Source organism: Bacillus rossius, chromosome 13, assembly GCF_032445375.1.
Source record: "Bacillus rossius redtenbacheri isolate Brsri chromosome 13, Brsri_v3, whole genome shotgun sequence".
Classification (NCBI taxonomy): Eukaryota; Metazoa; Arthropoda; class Insecta; order Phasmatodea; family Bacillidae; genus Bacillus; species Bacillus rossius.
Genome location: NC_086340.1, coordinates 6543626 through 6570604, shown reverse-complemented (window position 1 = coordinate 6570604; position 26979 = coordinate 6543626). Strand labels below are relative to the sequence as shown.

Here is a 26979-nt window from a genome sequence, read left to right as displayed (position 1 = left end):
TCAAAACACAAGTTGTCTGTAATTTTTCAAACCTGACCTATCACTACACATAAAATAACTTAGCCTAAACTAGTTTTGCACAAATCAGACAGGTCGAACTTCTCTTCCAGTCCTGTTTTTTTTTTATTTACAAACTTTATTTTTTTTTAACAGAAAGAAACTTGAAAAAAAAAAAACATATTAAAGTATTCTAAAATATCAACATAAGTAAAAAAAAATACAAATCAATAAATATAAATTATTATTTTTTTTAATGCTATACTCACAGTGTCCAACACAATTAGACCCTGTCTGTAAAAACATCGGTCAACACAACAACTTCTGTCGAAACGAATACAATAATTTTGTGCCAGAACGGTTGGTAAAAAAACTTTATTAGCTTTAGAAATGAACGGTATAATTTAGACTTGGCACTTTGCCAGGCCATAAAGCACTGAACGACAAACAACGACCATTACTGTTGGCACCACGAGTCGTGAAGGTTATCGGCGCTGGGTGAAGGAGACCGTCTCCGGAGAACTCGAAAACCTGGTTGGCGGTTTGTGCCGTTCTAAATACAATCGGCCTTGTTTCCCGGGATAAGGTTCGCGATGACGCAGAGTGACGAACGCCCAGAGCATGTTTAATAAAGTTACGGACAGTAAAGATATAGTCGCAACGAAGAGTCCGATAATGGGTGTTAAGGTAGTAGTCAGCAGCCTAATGTTCACAGAACGGCAGGTATCCTGTCGGCACGTCACGGAGTAAGGATTCGGTCGGGCAGCGTGTGGGAAGAGACCGGGGAGAATATCCTTCAGGACGCTTGGCGACAACAGTAAAATTATTAGCTCTCTCTAGAGTCATCGTCATGAAATGAATATACTTAATTATTAAAAAAAAACTTTTAAAACTTTTTTTTTATTTTAAATGTAAAATCCTGAGTTACAAATGCAAAAAACTAAAATACTCAATTTGCAGCAAATTGCGAAACAAAACACGCAGTTTTACATGAAATAAATACTACCGAAAATGAACGTACCAGTCGTGGTGGGAAACGAGGCGTGAGCGATTGCCGGTGGAAACGCGGGGCCCACCGGGAGACTGTGGACGGGATCGCAACGGCCCCGTCTCGCCGCCTCAGGGAGAGCTAGGGCTGGCGTTGCGAGCTGCGGCCTGGGGACAAGACAACCCCCGTGTTCTCGCCTGCCTGCGTCCCCGGGGCCTCGAGCGACGACCGGTCTGTGGACGGGACCGCAACATGGGACTATCACTCTTAGGCTGTTTCCCAGGGGCGTAGGAACCGGGGGGTGGGGGGTGGGGAGACAGGGGGGACGTGTCCTCCTGAACTTTTTGGGTGGAGGGGACTGTCTCCCCCAACTTTCTAGACCGTGATATTTTTATTTTATAATATTATTCTGCCCAACTTTATTTGTAATTTCTTCACTCATCAAATTTTATCTTAAGGAAACAATAATAACTTCAACATCGATGTATCCAATGGTTAGATACAAAAACTGCTTAAAAAGCGCTATTTTGCACTATTAGAATCAAAATTTTCCGGTGGAGGACCCCCGGACCCCCCCGTCTTAGTAAGAGGGGAATGGGTTTACATGACATCAAAATCATTATTTGTCCCCCCAACTTTATGAACACAGCTACGCCAATGCTGTTTCCCACAAGCTACTCCTATCTGGACTGTCTTAACACCGGAGAAACAATGCGTGTGTATAAAGGACCGAGTACGTATCTCCACTGTATCTTAATAGAGCCACATTCACTGACGAGTAAAACAGAACTAGAAAAAAAAAAATAATTTGTGTCTACTTATGTATGCTTTGGCATGATTAAAAAACTAAGATTTAAGATGCATTCATAAAGTTTATTCAAGTGAAATGACAAAACAAGGCAAGCGAGAGAGTAAATTCAATTAATAAACAACTATTGAATATTTCTCACGAACCAAGAGCTAGAGTTAGCACAATACGGGTGACCCCAGGACTGCCACCTTTTAGTCTGACGAAACAAACTAAAGCACATAGTAACATTAAAAGAAAGATACAGCGCAGCATTCGTCTTTTTAAAAAAAAAACTATCCATATATACTTTAACGTGACAACGTCATAACAAAACATTGATGAACTGATTGATCCAGAAGAAAAGGAAATATATTCAGCCTGAGAATGAGCCGTAATAGGTTTTTGCAACCAAACCATTTAGGCATTAAAAATATTATATTCTTTGAGGAAGAATTTTTTTTTAAATTTTTCATGATAAAATCTACCTCTGCATACTTTTATGAATAAAATTGAATCATTTTTATTGAATTATCACTATTTTGTATGGATACAAAGGAGTGAAATGAAATGTGCAATTGAATTAATAAATTTACTTTTATTTGCATTCATTAATTCAAATATATTTATTACTTTTGAAATGTTGCATGTGCCATATTTATTTTTTAAAGTAAAAAAAATAATTTCGCAGCTGCCAGGTTTTGAACCGACAACCTTCAGTTTAAGAGTTAGGTACACTAACCACACACCCACGAGGCCATACTATGATATTGTAGTTTCAAATGTTTATTTTATGTATATATATATAAACTTTTTTCACGGTAGGGTTATAATATTAACATGATTTTATAACAAATACGCATCCCAAATACACCAAACTTATTTAAAATGTGTTACAATATTTTTAAAATATTGTGCAAAAAATCCCGGGTGTAATTTGAATTATTATGTATAACTGTAAAACACCATTGTTGGTTCAAAACATATTTGAATTTTCAACATTACTTTTAAATAACCGTACCAATTGTGCTGAAAATCGGTAGACGATCGTTAAATTACATAATATTAATAATTCAAACGACGAAAATATGATTGAAAAGTCAAATCAATGGTCGTTCCAATCGAGTGGAAGAGAGATGCTACGCATGCGTACAATGAGCATGAAGAGAGATGCCACGCATGCGTACAATGAGCATGAAGAGAGATGCCACGCATGCGTACAATGAGCATGAAGAGAGATGCCACGCATGCGTACAATGAGCATGAAGAGAGATGCCACGCATGCGTTCAATGAGCATGAAGAGAGATGCCACGCATGCGTACAATGAGCATGAAGAGAGATGCCACGCATGCGTACAATGAGCATGAAGAGAGATGCCACGCATGCGTACAATGAGCATGAAGAGAGATGCCACGCATGCGTACAATGAGCATGAAGAGAGATGCCACGCATGCGTACAATGAGCATGAAGAGAGATTTCACGCATGCGTACAATGAGCAAACAGAACACATCCGTAGTGGGACACTTTCGTGCGTGCAGCCGGCGTTCATCGATTTATTAGACGTTGTCACGTCAAAAAATGCCAAGTGAATTCTAACACAATTTTCTACCGTAAATTGAAGAAGACCTGAAGCCTGAAGCAGAAAATGTGTCCACTACTTTCAGAGAGAGAGAGAGAAAAAAAAACAAAATAGGTACAAGTCACAATTAGTTCAATATTAACAATAATGTTTTTCCTATATGTTTTGTTACATGATATGTTGTTTCATCATTTTTGAATAATAACCCACGGGTGTTCACGCTGCATGTATTGCGTGTTGAAACACAACCGGGTGGGATGTGCATGTGCGTCGCACAGTAGAAGTTGACCCTGAACACGCCTGAAGGGCATGGCTTCACAAACGGGAAGGACGGGTGGGAGATGCATGCATGGGAAGGGGCGGGGGACCCGGGAGAGGGGGGGGGAGACACGAACCTGCCAGCACCTCCGCGGGCAGAGAGCCGCGCCGCCTCTCGAGCGGCTTGTGCGCATCTCGCCAGCACGGCTGCCGCGCCGCGCCCTCGCACATCTCCGGCCCGCCCGAGCTGCGCCGGCGAGACGCCTGCTTGCCTCCGCCGCGGGTTCGAGCCGCCTCCTTCGCTCCTGCGGGCAGGCACCACCCTCGTCCCGTCGCTCGTCGCTCGTCGCTCGGCCCGCTGATTGGCGACAGCACCCTCCAACTCCCGAGACTCTCTTTCGAACCTCTGGGTTCACCCCGCCAGGACGAGAATCACAAGTCTTACTGCTGAGCGAATTCACAGGAAACATTACTAAACCTTCGGGTTCACCCCGCCAGGACGAGAATCACAAGTCTTACTGCTGAGCGAATTCACAGGAAACATTACTAAACCTTCGGGTTCACCCCGCCAGGACGAGAATCACAAGCCTTACTGCTGAACGAATTCATAGGAAACATTACTAAACCTTCGGGTTCACCCCGCCAGGACGAGAATCACAAATCTTACTGCTGAACGAATTCACAGGAAGCATTACTAAACCTTCGGGTTCACCTCGCCAGATGACGAGAATCACAAGCCTTACTGCTGAACGAATTCACAGGAAACATTACTAAACCTTCGGGTTCACCCCGCCAGGACGAGAATCACAAATCTTACTGCTGAACGAATTCACAGGAAGCATTACTAAACCTTCGGGTTCACCTCGCCAGATGACGAGAATCACAAGCCTTACTGCTGAACGAATTCACAGGAAGCATTACTAAACCTTCGGGTTCACCCCGCCAGGACGAGAATCACAAGTCTTACTGCTGAGCGAATTCACAGGAAACATTACTAAACCTTCGGGTTCACCCCGCCAGGACGAGAATCACAAATCTTACTGCTGAACGAATTCACAGGAAGCATTACTAAACCTTCGGGTTCACCTCGCCAGATGACGAGAATCACAAGCCTTACTGCTGAACGAATTCACAGGAAGCATTACTAAACCTTCGGGTTCACCCCGCCAGGACGAGAATCACAAGCCTTACTGCTGAACGAATTCATAGGAAACATTACTAAACCTTCGGGTTCACCCCGCCAGGACGAGAATCACAAGTCTTACTGCTGAGCGAATTCACAGGAAACATTACTAAACCTTCGGGTTCACCCCGCCAGGACGAGAATCACAAATCTTACTGCTGAACGAATTCACAGGAAGCATTACTAAACCTTCGGGTTCACCTCGCCAGATGACGAGAATCACAAGCCTTACTGCTGAACGAATTCACAGGAAGCATTACTAAACCTTCGGGTTCACCCCGCCAGGACGAGAATCACAAGCCTTACTGCTGAACGAATTCATAGGAAACATTACTAAACCTTCGGGTTCACCCCGCCAGGACGAGAATCACAAGTCTTACTGCTGAGCGAATTCACAGGAAACATTACTAAACCTTCGGGTTCAACCCACCAGGAAGAGAATTACAAGTCTTACTGCTGAATGAATTCACAGGAAACTACAAGTAATGCTTTACGTACACACGAGTCGTGTATTTCCAAAACCGCCCATCTCCACAAAAAAAAAAAAAAAAAAAAAATGGGTTTGTTGTAGAAAATAAAATTCCATGGGAACCCACAGTGACAAAAGCGGCCATGTTCTTTTAATAAAACGTCTTGAATGCCGCATCATGGAATTGAGTTAAACAGTTTTCCTCGATTTCTCGCAAAACTGTTCTGAGGGAGATGGCCAGTTTTGGAAATACACGACTTTCATAAGCCTCAGAGTTATGGCTACTGTAGACCTGTGTGAACAATTGTTTTTTTTTTTTTTTTTTTTTTTTAATGCAAAGCGAATATTAAATTGAATATTGTTCTCGGTGAAACTTTAATACTCTTATTTTACAAAATGAAAATGAGATTTAAAAAAAAAAATTATTAATTTTTTTAATGTTTGAACTGATTAAGTGATTAACCAACAAAAATTACAAAATAACCTCGTGCAATATCAATATTGAGCAGTCATAAAAGAAACGTAGTACTTTTTTTTTAAGTAATCATCTTTATTTAAGAACAAAATACACTACAAAAAATATTATATATTTTTTCATGAGCGAATCTTAGGCTTTCGATGTTTTAAAGCTTTTCATTGCAGCCAAAGCTTAAAAAAAAAAAAAAAACAGAAAATTCCCTGGCAAAGTCAAATTGAACTCTGAAAATAGCTTCAATTGATTCACTTAGTTGGAATTGTTTTCTTTTTAACTGTGGGGGGTTTGAAAAGTTTTTAACTAAATAATATGGAGCAGCCCCAACAAAATTATTTGCCTCTGGACTTTCGGCTTCTCTTGGTGGTCCTACTTGGCGATATTCTTACTCTTAAAAAAATTGCACCAACAAGAATAGGGTCCTGTGTGGGTGATCACTAGAGACAAGATTATAGGGTATTATTTTCAGGCCAATTTCGTTTTTAAAACATGACATTTTGGTATTTTTTGTTTTACTTTTTTATGAAATCTGTTTATTATGAAGTATTGCATATTGCATATTACTCAACAAATATGACAAATTTTCCACAATACTAATTTCTCCAAAAAATAGTGACTTTTTAGACTGATACATGATGCACTTTAACAATATATATAATTATGTATTTGTAATAAGCATGTCCAACTATTCAGAGCAATTGTAAAGTATTATTATGTTTGAAAAATGTAATATCAGTTTTTTTCTTCATAAAATGTGGTACAAACTTCATGCTAAATAAATTACTTTCATTGAACTTAAATGTGTAAAAGAGTCTGTTATTTTTCACTAGAGTTAAGTTTTAATTGAAAATGCTGATTAGTTTCATGATTTTGATTGCATCTTGGTGCTTTGAGGTGTATCAAACTTGCATTTCGGTGTTATTTTGATTTTATTTCAATTCACCATGCAATCTTGTCCATAGTGATTGCTAAGGTCACTATTTCAATCCAGGAACGTAACTAGAGGGGGGCTGAAAGGGCACATGCCCAAAAGATGCATTTGCAGGGAGGGGGGGGGGGAGGAGGCTAATCTAGCAGAGTAATTTTTACTATATATTTTTACTTAAATATTGTAGTGTTAGAACACAAAAAAAATGGACAGATAACTGAATTAATTATACTGATACATACATGTGTATCGTTAACTATTTCCAAACTGATATTTTTCACTACTATCCAACTTGCAATGTATTAGAAATAAAATGACTCCAAATAAATCAATTTATTTACCACCTAAGTTGAATAAAAAAATATTTGGAATAGTGGAATTAATATGCGGAGGCGATTTGAGGTGTTGTCTGGAAAGATTTCGATCGCTTAAAAAAAAAGGGGGGGGGGGGGGGTGGAGGGGAGCCAAGATTAGTTCTTGCCCCGGGTATAAACTAGTCTTCTACTTATGTCCCTGGTTCGATCCCAACGCCATGGCATGGCTCAGATTCATTAACACGTCTTTATCCAGTGGATCATAGCAACGATAATCACGAGTCCTGTCACCTGAAGTCTCTGCATGTAACCACAGAACCAACCAACCAACCAAGCAAGCAAGCAAACAAGCCAACCAAGAAGCATTACGGACCCAGAGCTAATGATTTCCAGACACACCCATCATCAATTACATTTATGCACACATCAAAACACAGTGAAGCAAACTTGATAACTTGGCTCTACAAGATAACTAACACTCACTCCTTTACTGTAATTTGTAAATCAACCTATTAATTAAATTAAAAATTGAATATGTTTGCAAAAAAAAAGCTAAAATTATTTATATTCATTTTCTTACTTTACAAAACTTTTACCTTTATACTATATGAGTAATATAAGCTAGATTTATCATACTAAGCCCTGAGACACAAATTTTCACACATATACTTGAGTTTCTCTGTTTTTGTTAAAAAAAATAATAATAATAACCCTATGTAAATTCGTAACGGGACTTCAAGGTCAGTAATAACTATGGGAAATCTGTATATTTGGCAGAACTGCGGACCCTAAAGCGGAAGAGCTCATGTTCAGAAATTAATGTTCTTCCAGAAAAGTCATTTTAGCTGGGATTGTTGCAATCAAAATTGCAGTCATAGGCACACAAACAGTGAGTTTGCATCATTTCTCTATGTCCATCAGACATCATATAGTAAGGTCTGGTGCAACTTGATTTTCTGTTTACCCATGGCGATCGGTTGAACGACTTAGAAGTTGATGCACTTCAGCGCCATCTAGCTGCGAGTTACAAAAAATGGATAGTATAAAAACCTTCTCAATGAAATGTGTCAAATTTCATAGCAATTTGTCAAACGATGTCGGAGTTCATCAGCATCACAAATACATAACAACATCCTATTAAATATCAATTTTTTTTTTTACTGCACTTTATGTTTTCAATTTAATACATTGTACCAAGTAGAACAGTACCAACACACACGTGAAACATTACACACAGTATTTGCCTGCATCCCAGATGTTGCATCATTGCTGCTGAATCTCACGCATTGTACGCCAAATAAGAGCGTCCTAGGCAGTCGCAACATGAATGACTTTCGTTCAATACACCTTGCTACTCAATATGACTGCATTAAATAGCCATTAAGTAGGAAGGTAAAAATTTCGATCTTGTACGGATAATGTGATACTATTCATTATTCCATTGATTGGGACAAGGTAATACTAATGGTTTATTATTAGTATGAATAAATCCGTAACATTAGCTACAAGATCATCCAGACATAAGAATTTGCATTTTGGTGGCTATTCCTCATCGTGACCTGACAGAGCATTGTCCAACGCTACTATTTATACCCCAGGAATCAGCTACAAGCCTGAGACAGTGCAAATCTAACAAACCACCACTGTTTTATGCTCGTAGGTTACATAACCAGTAACCAAAGATTGCTACTGGATGTCCACAAAAAAAAAAAAACTAATAAAATATGACCAACTTTTCATGACCTGGAATTCTAGTTAATTTTCAAATTGTTTCCTGAATTGATTTTTTTAAGAGTACAATCACCATTAGGAATTCAGACAGGTTGTAATCAGTCCCAACCTCTTGACTCCTTCACAGACGGTGTGTGAATGCTAAACAACCGTGCAGGATAAACAAAATAAAAGAGCAATTTACCATTCATACCCTTTTTTTATTTTATTTAAGGAGGAATATCAACAAATCAGTCAAGTTTTTTTAGTTGACAGAAACTTTGAGAACTATTATTAAACGTTGACAGCAGTATGGTCAGCTAACACACACACATATTAACTACATAAAGTTTCAGAACAAGACGTGAAGAACCTATTTCTGGTTTCAACAATATATTATTTTCTCTTACGTCCAAAATTTATTTATTGTTCAACACATATTCTGTAACTGTGCATTACAATTGACATAGAATAAAATTTTTTAAACAAAAAATTGCACAAATTCATCAACAAGAGACCACGCTACCTGAATCAAATAAACTGAACAAAACATTCAAGTAACATTTAAGTGTTGGAAGTAAAAAAATAATAATTACACAGAATTAATTTAACCTAGACAATAACATATTGAGTGGTAAACATACAGTATTAAATATACAGGTGGATATACCATTTTCAGTTAATGCTAATACCCAACTATACTGGATTGATAAATATTGAGATTCACGTGTGAATTTCACGTACTGTTTGGTACATAGCCCATGCATTAATTTCAGATCTGTTTTCAATGTTAGGTTCGATACTCATGCAGGTAAAGTATGTCACAGTAATAATTTAATTTTTGTGTTTCGAGAAAATATTGAAGTTGGTGAAGTACAAACGCCCCCACTTCGAACCAGCAAGCTGCCGGCTGGACTGTCCTACGTGTGGCTCGGAACATCGTGGCTGAGCCGTGTTCAGACCGCCACACAAGATGCCGACACTGGAGCGTGTCTATTCATTAGTCAAGAAGACGTCTGTCACAGGTGTTCAGTGTCGTTATTGATATTCATTATTTAAGGTTACAGATACAACAAAATACTGAGCAAAATTTTTTATTTTTTAACGGAATGTTTAAAACATTAATAGATCCTTCGTTAAAATTGGTGTGTGTGTGTGTGTATAAATATATAAATATTTACATCGATTTACGTTTTTAAAAGCACCAACTGTTAATTTAAAGGTTATATACAGAATTTTAATTAAGTTCTCACTAATAATTAGGAATTCCTATCAAAAGATAATCCAGACATAAGATCGTCCAAAGCTACTATTTATACTCAGGACCAGCTACAAGCCTGAGACAGTGCAAATCTACCAAACCACCACTGTTTATGCTCGAAGGTTACATAACCGGTAACCAAAGACTACTACAGAATGTCCACAAAAAAAAAACCTAATAAAATTTGACCAACTTTTCATGAATAAAATGGAAAATTTACCCGACGATATAATTTGTAATAATTTACATATTTTTATTACATTTTATGAAACGAATAAATAAAATCCAACCTCTACCATCCTCACAGCTAGACTAATTCTCTTTAATTTTTCTTTATTTTTGTGTATTTAACTTTTTATTTATCAGAATTAATAGAAAACTATAAAACAAACAATAATGATGTAAAAAAATATATTCTTAACAAAAATAAGCAGGATTTATAAATTCATTAATTAAGTCACTATTTTCTTTAGTATTTCAAAATGTAAATTTAAGGAACTAAACATTTTTTGACATCCTCTCCTCAAATTACTGTTACTGGGGAATTGCCTTGGCTTTTCCAGAATTACAAGTAAATTCCCTGACATCCTGTACTAACTGGGACCAGCAAGTAGTTCTTAAATAATATTTTTCCAACAAGTTAAATGACAGTCAATACATTTTTTGGGGTGTTAAGCCGAACTTTTCTCGCTGGCTATTTATCTTTTGAATCGAAAATACTATTCAGAATTCTCATAAATATAACATAATGAACAAAATGTGAATTCATCTATAAGAACTACGCAGCAATTTCCATCAAATATGCTTCTGAGGAGTATAGTGCAACTGTCAAATATAGATATTTCATGTGATAAACTAGCAAAATTAATTAATAGGAAGAAAATTATAAAAAACAGCACACAAATTATTTACAACCAGACCATATGAGACAATATTTTTTTATGTGACAAAAGAACATACTGAATGTAAGCAAAGAAATATTACAATGTTTAATTATAAATAGAACTAGTTTAGAGGAACATTTTCTATCAGTAACCGAGAAGTAAGGTTCAAAGGTGAAGTTATGGTGATGAACCCAATTTTCGACTCAAGGGGTGAAGGGTTTTGTACACAGAGATCATGAACCAACCCCCTTCTCCCTCCTAGAAGTACGGGCAAGAGTTAATGAATTTATTTTAAAGTCAATTTTGTTTTTGAAACAGGAGACTTCAGTGTTGTTACTTTTATACACTGTCCTTATTCATAAAAATAGTATATTATTCAAAAAACGAATCTGAAATATTTCTAAATACTTTTTTTCCACAAAAATATTCACATTTTTACTGACAAATGATGCAGTTACATAGTAAAATCATTAGTTCTAAGCATGTCTAGAACAAAAATACTAAGCAAAAAAAAAAAAAAAAAAAAAAAATCTGCAAATATCTGTGTGTTTGAAAAAGTTCCTCATTACTCTAAAAATTGTTTCTGAAAAGTAATGCAATGTAATCCAATCCACATAGCTCCTACATTATGGTAAAAATTCATGCTGAATAAAATGCATTCAATGCATTATTTTATTAAAAGACAAAAAATTTTGTAATTTGAGTTGAAGTGCTGTCAAACTTGTCATTTGATTTCATGTTTTTTGGTTGCATTTTGGTGCTAAATTGTGTATTAATTTGCATTTTCTGTGTTATAATATGTTGTAGCGACGTGTTTCGAGGAGTAATTTCGGTTCTCACTGCGATTCATCGTATAAACTTGTCCACACCCGTAAGTCCTAGTTCCCGTGGCCAGATCTTCCGGCCACGCCTGATCTCCACGCTGTGAACGGATGGTAGCGAACCTACTTGGGGTGTCTGACTACAAGTTAGCAAGTCACGAAAAATTCTGTGCTGGAAGTCGCTAAATTTTAATTTCCTGCAAGCCTTTGCTAACTTGATTTTTGTTTTGACGCCTCACTTCATTTAATAATTGCACATTGAGTACAAATGGTTAAAGACCGTCCACAAAAATCAGCTGTTATATCATCTCTGAAAAGTTTGTAGCTTTTCCACAAAAATCTGTACGTGTTCATGCAAATTAATAGACCTATTTCAAAATGTTTCATTTAGGATATAATTAATATAAAAAAATGGCCCTGTGATATAAATGAATATCATTTCTGAAAAGTTTTTAACTTTACAACAAAAATCAGTACATTCCAGCAAACAGTAGACATATTTTTTATTGTTTAATTTCGCATATTATTTATTAAAATGTCCTTGTGTTATAAATGGGTGTTATCTCTGAGAAGTTTTCAGTTTTTCCACAAAAATCTGTACGTTCCAGCAAATAGTAGACATATTTTTTATTGTTCAATTTTGCATATTATGCCCCTGTGATGTAAAAAAAAAGTTTTAACAAAACTTTATATTAAAAGGTTCCTGAAAAAGTCCTGATTTGGGTTAATTATTTATTTGCAGACACCCTGCTACTGGACGTGAAGAAATAGCAGGAGCTCCTATACCGCTGCTGCCACGTGTGACATTGCCTGTTTAAAAGGCATCGACCCGTCTGTATCTCTGCAGGGTGACGAGATAAATACAGCCATTGGAAACATAGCAGAAGCATACAAGAGTCTAAAGGCATTGGATATATTTTTTTTTTTCGCATTCCACAACAATGAAAGCAAACATTTCCGACATCATGCTTAAAGAAATAAAAAAAATTATCCTTTCAACTCTTGACAACTTTCAACCCTGAAACGTAGTTACATTTATATTTTTGCATCCTGTGAATGATGTACATGAAACCATCACTTTTTATGAATCCAAATAAATAGTTCACTGATTTTTTCATCACATTTTTAAAAGTCTATAACATAACTGTTGAGAACATTATTTTCAAAAATATACTGATTAGTATAAATATTAAAAAAAAAAATTAATTTAATTAGTGACAAGTTATAAAGATCTTCAAAATACTTTTAAGTTTTTGAAATGGGCCATTTAGTAAGGCAGCATCAGCGATTTAAAAAAAAAAAAAAAAAAAAAACCTTCAATATAGTATGCAGATTATCACAATGAAACTTGCAAACATTTTGTGAATTTCAATTTTTTTAACACATCGTGCATTCAAACATAACATTGAATAATAAACTATACCCTAATTTAATTAACTTTATCTAACCATAAAATAAGCATAAACAACTATAGTGTTCAATCGTAGGACTTTTAAATAATTATTAAAAAAATTTACAAAAAATTTTAAGTTTGTCAAATTCTGTAAAAAAAAAAAAAAATTCTTTTGATGCATGACTGGAAGATGTAAACCATTTTAGCCTTTTCGTGTTATTTTTCTCATCATCTCCGCACCCTACAACGCATAGCTTTGGCAACCGGAAGCTGCACTCTGCGATGGTCTGGCATACGTCCGGCACGGGGAAGAAACAACAGACACGAGAACACGGCGAGGCAAAGACACTGCTGCCAACCCAGGCACGCCCCTCAGTAATCACATGCATGCATGCAGCAAAACATACCTGAAGGCACGATAAAAGTAACACCTAAGATAACTGAAAATCTCATACAGCAATAAGCTAAACCATCAATTACATAGTTTGAAGTCACAGGTGTCTATAAAATCAATTTAATTAAAAAAAAAAATAAAAACTAACATGCTTGGATTATCGATTCTCCTGGACGGGGGAAGAAGGGTGAATCTGGTTTCGAAGCACATGCAGTAATCTGAATGATATCAAACCAAGCGGGATTTTATCGAAACTATCCTACCATGCACATGCAGCCAACGTGCCACTTGTTGAAAACAATACAATATATTATGTATGACTTACTTTACATGATTGTTAGTATTGTATATTGTTCTAACATTTATATTAGTTTGTGTTAATGTTTGTCATGTTGGTACAGGAAGTGTTTTTTTATCATTAGGTGAAGTCTGTTGTATACTTGTAACAGAACCATGTTGTGTGCCGGCTTTCTCGGCCGTTAAATGCCGGTAATTAAAGTGATGTGTGCTATAAAATAGTTTTACATTCATTCACATGCATATCTGATCAGCAGGGGCATGCAGATTTCGCGAAAAGATTTCGAGACTAGATGAAAGTTAAAAAAAACTACAGCATCGTCTTGTTTTTCGTGATTGGGTGAGTTTCCTCCCAGGTACATATCGATTGCTACATGACCAATCGCAGTGACTCAGTGCGGAAGTAAACAAGTCCCGAGTGGCCCTGGTCGAACAAGGCGACGACTTCTCTCGCTAGACGGCCACCAGTCACGAGGAAGAAACCGCTGGTGCGGGTATACCTTGTCGCAGTCTATTTAGTTGGGGTAAATGATTGACCCGTGAAGTGTTGGTATTTCGGCCGCAGAAAGAAGAAAAGGAGGAGTGACAGTGGGTCGCAGCATGGCTCCCTTGCACGAGGAGGAGAACAATGGAAGTGATCGTGCCGAGGAGGAGGATGATGATTTAAGTTTGTTTATTTATTTCTTTTATTCTGTAGATTCCACATGGAGTAAAGAGCTCAGTGAGACGTGCAACTGTCGTGAACCCTTCAAATGTTAAGTGTTCAGATGTTTTCGGGAAAGACGCCCGCCCCTGCTGATCAGAAACGCCAAGCCTCGAGCGGACTCGACCGCCCGGCGGCGAGAGGCAGGGACGCCGCCACCTTACCTGCGGGGTCGGCTAAGAAGCAGAAGGGGTGAAGCAGGCTGGTTAAGGTGGCGGTGTTGGCGGTGCTGGCGGCGGCGTGATGCACTAGGTCATACGGGAGCGACGACCTCCGGGGCATGCAGCGAGGGGGCGGGGCAACGGCGCCAGTGTTCCCTTTAAAACCCACCGGTCTCAGAACACCTGCGGTTGGCAGAGAGCGAGCCACTGATTAGTCCGCGCCTGGTACAGCCACGGACACGCCATCGCAAACAAGCTGTTGCAACACAGACGGCTAGGGACCGGAAAAATTCGCGGGTTCAGTGACCTGCAGGATGAACTCCCATAGTTATATACGTACGCTCGGTCAAATGTCACCCACTCATCGGCTGCTGTCTTGTGAGACGTCCCAACGTAGCAGCCCGTGATTCGTATGAAGCTTCGGTCGGGCGTTTCTCATCAGCCCCGAGTCATCCAGGTGAGTTGTGAGCCAACAGCAGAGGCAGCACTGAGGTATGACCATTTGTATTTTAGCCTATCGCGAAATGAATTCGCGAATTCTTCCGGTCTCTGCAGATAGCTCAACGACGTGCTCAGAATGGGAAGCGATTGCCCCAAAGACAAGTCACTAACGTAATGCACAAGCTTTCAACTATCTAAGTCATGCAACTATTTACAAGATAAAATCATGTAAAGATAAAGAGACAAGATTTTACGGCAATATTTTTTTTGGATAAGTTTTCAAACAGGTGATTTTAAAGTTTTTCAACTATATAATCATGCATTATTTTCAAGATAAAATCATGTGAAGATAGAGACAAGATTATATGGCATTATTTTTAGGCTAATTTATGATTTAAAGGTTTATATTTTATTTATGAATTTGCTTTATTCATAAAGATAAAATAATACTGAACAAATATGAAAGTTAAATGTTTCATGTTACTTATTTCTCCCAAAACAATGTCCTTTTCACTGATAAATGATGCATTAGTAATCTAGTAATCATGTCTAGAACCGAACTATTTAGGACAAAAAAATTAATTGGCAAGTATTTCTGTGTTTTAAAAATGTGTCAACATCATAATATAATTATGAGTTACCTATTAATAAAAGTTGCAAAATAAAGTTATCCATTTTATTTAGTACAGACATTCTGATACAAACTTCATGCTAAATAAATGATTTTCATTGAATTTAATGTATTAAAATGTTAAAATTGTTTTTGATTTGTGTTAAGTTCTGACTAAAAATGATTTTAGTTGCATTTCAGTTCTTTACAGTGTATTAACTTGAATTTTTTTTTATTTTTAATGGTGTATTTACGTACCTTTGGTGTTATTTCGGTTTTATCGCAAATCACCATATAACCTTGTCCCTACGTACATAACATTCCGTGAAAAGGTGCGTTTTCCTGACAGGTTACTTCATCAACGTTTTTACAAGACAGATGAATGTTCTTCCATCGCTTCTGAGAAAAATACTTGTACAATGTTAGATAGAGCGTAGTTAATTGAAAAATTAAATACTAAATATTTGATCTAGTGCAATGAATTAGATGGAATCTCTCAAAAAAGTTATTTTATTCGTACGAAGGCCTGCCAGAATTACCACAAACAAAAAAAATTGTGCATTAGGCAAACACTAACCATGCTGAAACACCAGTTGTGGAGTACTGTTGCAGTATTAGGTTCTTTCTGATGACTACATACATGATTACAACGGCTGATTTCTTGAAAGATTAACCTCTAACAGAGGTCGTGTCACGCTTTGTTACCGTTCCTTCCTTTTGATATGAAGACGTAAATGACTTATCCAGCAGACAGCAACAAAATTTGCATCTGTGACTGTCCACATGCAAGCAGTAAGTTGGTATTCAGATTTTAAACAAGAAATGGTGTGAAGTGACTATCAAGTTGCATGTTACAATCAAAACAGACTTTTTTTTACTTTACCATTTTTTTTAACTGTGAATACTATTTATTACATGCTTCTAAATGGTCTACCTCATTGTTAGCAGTGGGAATTAATTTTTTTTTTTAGTTGCAACGAATTTGGGAACACCGAATGTACTAAATAATTAATTGGGATACATTGTCCCAAACATGTCACTAACTAAAAATCTATAACCCCACAAAAAAATGTTTAACTCGGTTCTCTTCTACAGCTCATTAAATACCAAATATTCTGAAGACAATAGTAAAAATATCAAAACTGACAAACATATTTTTTTTTTTTTTAAATTTGCTAAACTATATGTGTACCTAAGTTTTATGATTGGTTTACTGGTAGTAAATATATGCATGCACGTCCTACACTTGGCAACTGGTATTCTATTCCCCTGCTTATATTATAACTGCTACAGCTAAAATTAATAATTTATTTAGCTAAAATAAATAAGTTATAATAACTTGCATAGGATTATTAGGTTTATAAAATTTAATTAACAGAATAACATATAACTGGAAAATAAGTTAAACCGCCTCACTCATGACTGTAGAATCAAACAGTTACCGCTGCACCTTAAAACATTAACATGATAATAAAACTAGTAGCAACCATTTGTATTCTTTTTCATTAATATTATGCTATCAACAACAAATCCTGTAATCACAGATTTAATATAAAAACTTGAGATGGCAAAGGATTTTAGTTAAGTGAAAATTAAGACTCAGCTAACTAGGAACTGAATTTGTCTTATGTTAATGGTCAAAAATAACTATGTTATGAACACCCGTACATTGATCATACTTTACACACTTCAATTGACAATAGAATGTAGTAACACGCTTTTATATAGGGACAAAACCGTTATGACTTAACTGTACTAAAAAAATTTAATGACATGATTTTACTTTTTGAAATAAATTGTAATTGAGGAATTCTGTCAGTCCCAAAGATAGAGCCTTCATAATAACAGCAGCTCAAAATTACTCCACACTATATTCTCAAAGTGTTTAAGACATAGTAACAGATACTGCATCACATGCAGAATAATTATTTAATTATTAACTTATAATAAAAAGTACTTATTAATAATTTATTGTTATCGCTTCTGTGTATCTTCCTGCCCTTAATAAGCAAAATAAAAATAAATACATAAACAACATAGGTACTCAAAACTGAAATCTAAAGCAAGCAGTACTCCAAACTAACATTTCGCGACTACTCAAAAAGCACACACATTCACAGCCGCACGCTAAAAGCAGTGCACACTACGAAAAAGACTGCCAACACACACTAAAACACTTCGGAAAGTTGTGCAGCGAGAAGCGAGAAGAAATATTATGCACACGTACACACCTTAACCTTAAGCTGAAAAATATCTTTCCCCTAATGTCACTAGTGCATGGGTTATGTTCCATTCATTTCAAAGTTTAAAATATTTAAAGTATACTACTATTGTGTATTTAGTCAGTACCGAGTGGATTTTTTTTTCCCCATTTGATAAGTTAGATTCCAAAAATCTTTGGTCCCAGAATTTGCTTGCAAATTATTAAAATAGGTTAAGAGCTTAAGTTTGAAATATTAACTACCAAAGCTTAAGTTACTGACTGCTAGTCAAAATAAACTTTAATTAATGACTTAAGTGTGAAACCATTTAGCCACAATACGAAAGAATCTTACAATTGGAAATAAAAATTTCCAGCCAAACATAAAAATCTTATTTTACACATAATTTCATAAAGAGAATGATTTAGCTACTGGTACACAACTGAACTGAATAGGCAATGTAAAGCATTTTTGAATATTTATGCGAGTGGTCCACATCAAAAGAAAATTGTTATTTTCAACAATTGTGAAAATGTTACACTATTGGTTTTGTGCATGTGAATTAATTCTTACGACATGCAACTATTCATAGTAGACAGAAGACACATCCCAAGTGAAACTACGTAAATTTACAGAACATCAATTTCACACATTTATTACGCACAAAACTTTTACACAGTTACATGAAACATTATATTAACAGCACAGCCAATACAAAAATAATTTTTATCTGTGAGTTAATAACTAATATTACTTATTATAATATGAGCATTAATAACTGCACACAATGGTAAGAAAACATATAGTAAAACTGATCTATAGAAGAAATTTTAGGAGATCAACATTTATTTTTGGAGGCCAAAATTGAAAGAAATTTATATAAACATATTGGTTTCATAAATATTTTAATAACATTAAACCATACAAAGCAATATCACTAAACTATTTATTAAAAAAGTAATAATATCACAAATATATTTATGCAATTATAAATTAACTAAAAACTTTATAAAAGCTCTTGCATGGTTTCAATAATTTATACATCATTAAAAAAAATCAATCATAAATTCAGGTTTTAAAACGTATAAATATTCTAAAATGAAAACATATCTCAAATTTAATAAATATGTGTAATGTACATATATTATTTTTTTTTTTTAAAGAAATCATTATGCAAGTGTAGAAAATTAGGGATATAGTGACTAAAAACCTGAAGCAAATATAAGTGCAAACCATTTAAAATATCACTTTGCTTGATACCTCCAGAAATAAATATTTTTGTGAAGAAGACAATTTAAAACTAGGACTTAAAAAATGGCTATCCAACATATTTGGTAAATAAATTTTTCCTAAAGTGAACACAATATAATTTACTAACAACTCTTTTTTTTTTTTAATTCAAGTCTTTTGCAAAGAACGTGTGGTGTTAGGTAAAAAGACAGGAGTACAAGAAACGTGCGAGTATTTTTTAAACAAGAACAAGAATGGCTTACCAAGAAAACACAAACAACATGTAGGAATAATCGTTACGCCTTGGCCCTTTTTTAAAAAAATCCTAAACATCCCAAACAGCGAGAAAATCAATAATATGTAATCGGCAAAAAAAAAAAAAAAAAATCGGATCAGTAAAAGTAAAAGTTGTAATCGAGAAGTGACTTGGTACAGGATCTCACACTCTGAATTCCAGCCTTTCAGGTTGGAAGTTCTTCACAAAGAACTTAGCGAAATGAGAGCATCTCCTACTTTGCCTTGTGACGTCGATAGGCACGGATCCCCGGCGCGAGTACCGCTCAGCGTCGCCCCGGACCGCGAGCGAGGCGTTGTCTTCGGCACGGCTCAGCAGGCCCACGGGGGCGGAGCCTCTCCGCCTCGCCAGCACCTGCGACAACAACACAGCTCCGTGCCGGCGCTCGCACGCACCTGCCCGTGGGGCGCACGGACCAACATGCAGGGCCGGTGCAAGGTGAATTAACGCCCTAGGCGAAAAAAACCTTAATGCACAACCTCCCCCCCCCCCATCTCCCGGCCGGACACCCCCCAAAAAAAAAATTTCCTTGCCTCAAAATACATCACGTAAGCCTAAGATCAAATGTAAGGCAGGCTTGTGTATGTTTTTATTTTTTTTACTTTTTTTACTCATTACAAATCATAAACAGGTCACCGTGGACTTTTAAATTATTACTTATGTCAATATAAACATTCTGAACTGTTACGAAAATCCATTTTCGTCTGGTTCCGATAATCGTTAAACATATTGTATCAGCTGTTATGTGTCGTGCTGCGCCGCCCCCAGCTACTTGGCGCCCTGGGCGGTTGCCTGGTTCGCCTGTATGGACGCACCAGTCCTGCCAACATGCATCATCCACAGACGACTACGCCTCGAGCCACTCGCAAAAACAAATCCCAAAAGCAAACATAAATACTGTAGTGGGTAACTCTCCAGTAATAAAATTAACAACGCCCAACTACAAAGGAAAGCTTTATCTTCCCCTTCCTTTTCACAGGCTCCTTCCGATTCACCGTTACAAGCCCCTCTCTCTCCCCCTCCAAAACTAAGTTAAATATCCTTCCGCGGCCAATATTTGCAATTACTTCAACCAAACATACACTTCAAAGTAACGTGAGCTTAACAACAAATAGATACAAGATTTTAAACCACAAAATCATTTACTTTACCATTATGTAACAGCTTACAATAACGTCTTGCAACCTATAAAGAAATAGTTCCGGCAAAATATGGCAGGAGCCTACAGCCATTTTCTCCCAAATAAAGTGGAACGTCACTTGGCCAATCACAGCTAACCAGGTTACACCACAACACTTTTAAACATCTCTTGGCGCCAGCTGGGAGGGCCTTCCTTACTCATTCTTCCCAAACCCGGTTTAACCTTAAATTTATAAATCACCTCTGCCAGAAGTCACCAATGGAACAAAAGGAGTTATAGAAAAAATATTTAAGGAATGCAAAGACAAATATTTCAACACCAAACATAACACAAGAATAAATATTTTTTTTATATTCTCAAAACCCCCACGTTAAAGGAATTAATGTTGAGGGTAGGTCAGGGCCTAACCTCCTTACAATACACTCCCCAAAAAACACAATTAAGCCCTAAACACACATAGTTATGCCTCATGCACCAATAGATAGAGACCTGTAAAATTCGCGATTTCAATTACCTGTAGGATATACACCATGATCCTCGGGAAAATTACATATTATCATCGGCTACTGACTCGTGACACCTGTTGACTGGGACGCTAGTGATTCTATACTTCTTTTGTTGAAGGTTTTTCATTGGCCGAGTGTCATTCAGAAAAAACTGTCGCCCAATCACTGACGCAGTAAAACGGTAAAAGATTTTTTGGATTCTAGCCTATCGTGAAATTAATCAGCGAATATTTCCGGTCTCTACCAGTAGATATCCCCAAGCACACACAGACGTATCCAAGCAAAATTAGATATTCCCAAGCACACACACATATACCCATATGAACACATATACCCATATGAACACATATACCCATATGAACACATATACCCGCATGCAAGCATATTTACCCACTTGCACACATGATATCCACCCCCATTCACACATATATACATGCACACGATGTGGAAAAAAAAATTCATAAAATATTTATAGAGACCAGATTTTATGGGTTTAATTTTAGGCCAATTTAAATTTTAAAACAGAAGATTTCAGTGTTATTGTTTTTATTGTTTAAGAAAACTGTTAATTCATAAAGATAGAATATTATTGAACATAAATAAACAGAAATGTTTTATGCTACATACTGACTTCACCAAAAATCTGTCATTTTGACTGATAGATGATGCACTCGGAACAATAAAAATAAATCTGCAAGTACTTGTTTAAGAAACATACCAAACATCATAATGTAAAACTGAGTTACTTTTGGCACGGCCTACAGGCTAGGTAGATTTCGAAGTACCCATTTCTTCTAGAAATATTTTGGAAACTTCTAAAAAATTCTGGAACATTTTAAGAACTTAATGTACATCACACATTTATGTTCTCTGATATTACAAAATGATCGATTAAATACTTTCCCATTTTCCATTCAGCATTTTAACTCAAAGCATCCCGCATTGAATAGATTAGAATGAATTTCCTATTATGCCTACCAAGGTAATTATTCAATTTTTTGAACCTTCACACACTATTTTTCATCCCTTGCATTAATAACATGGTCGTATAAAAATTTTCTTCGCACCAAGTTTTAAGATAATACTAAGATGCTTTAAAATAAATATGAACAAATTTGATACTAATAAAGTTTTGAATTGTTTTTTATTTCAACCCCTGTTTTTACAGTAATAATTTGTTTCACCAAAAATTGTTTCAGCCAAGTTTAAGATAAAGTTTAGGATTCATATAATAAAATATAAAAGTATCGATAGTAGGCCTATATTTTAAAAAAGTTTCTTTTTTTTTTTTTTTTGCTTTTAAACATTATTTGATATATCCGCACCTTGTAGTAATGATTGGTTGGATAAAAATTTATGTTAACAAAAGTTTTAGACAATATTTGGAAAGTCAAAAAAAGATAAGAATGATTTCGGTAGAGTACATGGTAGGGAAGTTTTATTAATTTTCTTATTCCAACCCCAGGTTTTTTAAACCCCTTGCAATAATGGTTTGTTTTATAAAAAAATTGTTTTGGACAAAAGTTTTATATAAAAATTATAATCTTTACAAACACTCCAACCAATTTGATGGTGTGCATACAAACAGAGTTATGATTATTTTTTTGTCCTTCAACCCTTGTTTTTTTCCACCCCTTGCAGTTATGGTTGGTTGCATCAATAATGTTTTTGGACAGAAGTTTTCAGTATTAAACCAATGAGTCATAATAGATTCAAACTGATGTAACATTTTCCATATTATGTGAGTAACAGTGATTTTTCTTTTTTAAAAAAAAACCTTCATTTATATGCCTTTGGTCGGATAAATTAATGAACATGACTGATATTTTCTACCATTATATTTTATTATCAGTTTGGAAGTGCTTCGGGACCTTAAAAATGCACTTGTGTCACATATGCCACTGCGTACACTTTGTGTATATTGTACATATCTATATCTATCTGTTCAGCTGTACTTACCCCGCTGTTGACAAGATAAAAAACCTAAAATAATATTAATGAAAAATTAATGGGAAAACATATATCTTTATAAAAATATATGTTTATATTCAGGAAATCAATCAATTTTAATTCAAAATAAGTGTCAAATTGACGTCAGCTGGGGCTTCGCCCCACGAGCCTGATCATCCTCCGTTCCCTTTCCCAACACCTTCCCTACCCGGCATTTGAGTCGTGACGTACGTAGCCGTGTGAGATTCAAACTGCGCGCCACGAACTACAGCAAGAGGGCACTTGGCTGCAGTGCGCCGCACCCCTAATTGGTATTAATAATTATTGTAATCCTTTTCTTTTCGCCCCAAAATAGTGTCACGACGGCTATGTATGTGAGTGTCTTTTGTTTAATTAAATTATGATGTTTTGTAATAAAATACGTGCAAGCACGGACAAGGACGCTCCCTAGCGGGCGGCGGAGGAACTAGCACGTAACTTGATTTAAACTGTTTTCTATCATATAAGTAATTATTACAGACGGTCTGGGTATGGATGTGATGTGCTAATTTTTGTTAAGCGTTTATGTTATTTTCAATAATAACCCGGGGCACGCAATAGCTAAGTTGTTAACGGTAATTGTGTTCGGCGCGAAGGGCGCCATGTTGCCATCCGCAAGCCCTGGTATCTCCCCAGTCTCCTTCTACAGCCGGCCGAGAGCGGACGTCTCTGCAGACACCCCGAGGACATCACCGTTGTTTCACCGAGAAGTAGTTCTGTTAAGTAATTTATTCAAATCGTTTTCATTTTTATCCTCGGGGCCTCTCTCGGTTAGAGAGACTGCTTCATTAATAATTATTTACTCTCCGGAGTTTTCGGTCATCTGTGTGATAAATAACGGCTTGAGGCGACCACGTGCGTGGTTCGCCTCCTCACCTAATTTGATTCGTGCCTCGGACGTTTTATAACAGAATCACGGAAGGATTGTGTAAGGGCGTGTAACGTGAGTAATAAAAACCAACTTAATTGAGTCACGTGTCTTTGTGTTCGGGGGGCCACGTGGGTCCTTAACCTGGTCAGCGGCGTGTGGGACGCCCTGAGAGCCCACTGCGGTAATTAGAAGCGTGCCCGACGCTGAGAGCGGACTTAGTTAGGGACAGGTGTTGCGTTAAAAATCAGGAGGGCTAATATCTCGCCGCACACGGGCCACGTAACGCCCTGAGTTAGAGTTTTCCAGCCGGGTCCACGTGCCCACTCACGTGGTGGCACCCATTATTTTCCACCAGTATTCAAACCTTAACACCAGTATGCCCTCAAAATATTAAACCAAGTATTTCATTGTTCAAAACTGGCATTTAAATGAAAGAGGAGCCGAACGCTTCGAGACCTCACCTGGCTGATGTTCCTGCGAGACGTCCCGGTCTTGCCGCCGGCGCCCTCGAAGTCCAGCTCCCAAGCCAGCCGCTGCGGGTCCAAGTTCTCCTTCTCCCAGCGGGCGGCGGCGGCCTCCGCCAGCTTGGCCACCTTGCCGCCCTTGTCCCGGGGCGGGTCCCCCTGCTCGCGCTTCCCCCCGCAGTCCCCGGCGCCGACGCCGGTCCTGTTGCTGTCCCGCAGCGCGCACCGCGCCATCTCCGCCGTGGTCGACATGCAGCGCGCCCGCGCGTGCGGCTGCGGCGGGGGGAACGTCTGCTGGCGGGCCAGCCGGCGCGATGCCGCCCCGCCCCTCAGCACCGAGCACAGGCGGCTCGCCTCCCGGCTGGTCGTGATCGAGGCAATGCTCGGCTCGGGGAGCAGGTTCTCGGCGCTGGCCGGCCGCTTCTCGCCGTCGCCCGGCCCGCCGCTGCCCGACGACAGCAGCGAGAGGGAGCTGTCCCCGAGGGGCAGGTCCCCCTCCTCGTCCACCTGCTCGATGGGGCCCGACGGGAACCGGCGGTGGCCCCGGGGGTGCTCGGGCAGGCTCTCCCTGCGCAGGACGGTCCGGGACACCGGCCGGGGCGCGGGCAGGCTCAGCGGCACCGAGTGGCGGCGCCCCACGCGACGCGACGAGTCCGGCTCGTCGCGGCTCGGCAGCGAGGGCCGCCGGGACGCCGGGCCCAGCAGGAGCTCCACGCTGCCGGCCGAGCCCTCCTCCTCCTCCTCCTCCTCCCCCTCCGAGCTGTCGTCGGGCAGCTCCACCTCGGACACCTCCGTGCGGGTCTCCTCCGCCACCTCCTGCCGCACCATGGCCTCCCAGCGCTCCTGGTTGGCCCGCAGGTGCCCCATCATGGCGCGCGACAGGTCCGTGCCGAGGAAGCGGTGCCACTCCTCCGCCAGCGGCGACACCACGAACCTGAAGAAGCCCGCCTGGATCTTGGGCACGGACGTCGACCGGCGGTCGCACAGCGACGTCACGGGCAGGTTCAGCCGCCGCTCGTAGTCCCCTTGGCGGAAGAACTCCTCGCACACCTTGTGGCTCCACTTTCGGCTGATGTCCCACGGCCGGCAGGGGTTGGAGATGTCCGCGCACTTGAGCGCGATCTGCAGGATGAAGTGGCGGTCCTCGAACTGCCGCATGTCCAGCAGGTTCTGGTCCAAGTACCGCTGTCGACAACCATCGCGTTCGCTTCACCACGTCGCTCGAGTGCACTCGGTCATATAAACATGTACAAAATTAAATATTACTTCCAGACGCTCAAGGTTTTTAAACCATGAACAATGTATGTACTGCAATAATTTTGTAGCTTCAAACTGCAGACACGCCTAAGAACTAAATAATTTTAAAACACGTAAATCCTAAATGTATATTAAAAAAAATAGGTTTGTTTACTAATGCATGCACGTTAGAAGTAATATTTACTTGGTGTGATAAAAAAAATAGCTTTAATTTTGCATGCAAATAACTAATATAAATAAAATAATAAAAGGTCTAGTGATATTAAAAATACAGTCGGTAATGTATAAATTAAATCAAATTAAGAAAAATTTAAATAAATACACAGTATTCAATATTAACAGAAACATTTGTATCAAATTAATTTTTCAATTTAGTAAAATAATAGAGTTCAAATTTCATTAATAATAAAAATAAATATGCTGAATGTTTATTCTAATTTATCAAGTAATAATTTATAATTTAATATGCAAATAAATTATACATATGGCAACACAACCACACTTATATAAATACATTTTAAATAGGTTATGAACACAATTTATACCACTAATAAATACAATTAATAAATGTTATTAATTGTATGTCTCAGTATTCAATACCAATCCCTAAAGTATATGATTTAAAAGCACATTTATGTACTATGTATTTGTATGTAGCCTTTTTTTAATTCTATAAATTTTTGTTACATATTGCGTGCAAATCATAAAAATTCATTGAAATCATTTATTCATAACACACTTTATAAAGTATAACTTCAAAATTTAAGTAACTTTCAGTAACATACCAACCAAAAAAATTCTTAACTTCAGTGTATTTAACTGAGGTATGACCCAGATTACTACATGTAATGTCAGAGTGAATTTACTTTGCAAAATCTTTTAGAAACACGATTGTTTTAAAATAATTGCAATCCTAACTTTTTAATTGTACTATTGATTCTCAAATTAATTCTTTATTTCTTTATCCCTGAAGAGGAAGAGATTAATTTTAATAATAAAATATTATATTTTTTTTTTGGTTCATGGAATGTTAGGGTATAGGATCACCTGGAAAAACACATGGCATTTTTGTAAGCGTACATGTTTAGAAACGGTTCCTAACACTGAATCAAAATACAGTAGAACCCCTCATATCCGACCTTCCCACAACCGACTCCTCCGGATATCCGACCTAGTCTCCGTGGTTGGCGAGCCTGTTCAGACTTGAAAAAGTGACGCATCTGTCTTCGTGTCGCAAACTGTCAGTTCAGCCGTGATTGTTGGTGCAGAATGTGCTACTACTATAATCTTGTACTGTCCTGTGTGTGTTTTTTTTTTAAACGTAACGTAATGTATTGTGGGTAGAAAAAGTGGAGGGACACTTCCGCAAAAT

At 37.7% G+C, this 26979-nt stretch overlaps 1 protein-coding gene across 1 annotated transcript in view; it reads right to left on the bottom strand.

Moving 5' to 3' along the window:
- Window positions 1-1126: 1126 nt before the first annotated feature.
- LOC134538588 (uncharacterized) overlaps window positions 1127-26979 on the bottom strand; it is a 125096-nt gene continuing 99243 nt past the window's right edge. Inside the window, exons 9-13 of the mRNA XM_063380014.1 lie at window positions 24348-25535; window positions 19598-19733; window positions 14606-14785; window positions 3750-3917; window positions 1127-1218 (exon numbers count right to left, since the gene is read on the bottom strand). Coding sequence (XP_063236084.1) covers window positions 1127-1218; window positions 3750-3917; window positions 14606-14785; window positions 19598-19733; window positions 24348-25535 — 1764 coding nt within the window. The remainder of the gene's footprint in view (window positions 1219-3749; window positions 3918-14605; window positions 14786-19597; window positions 19734-24347; window positions 25536-26979) is intronic.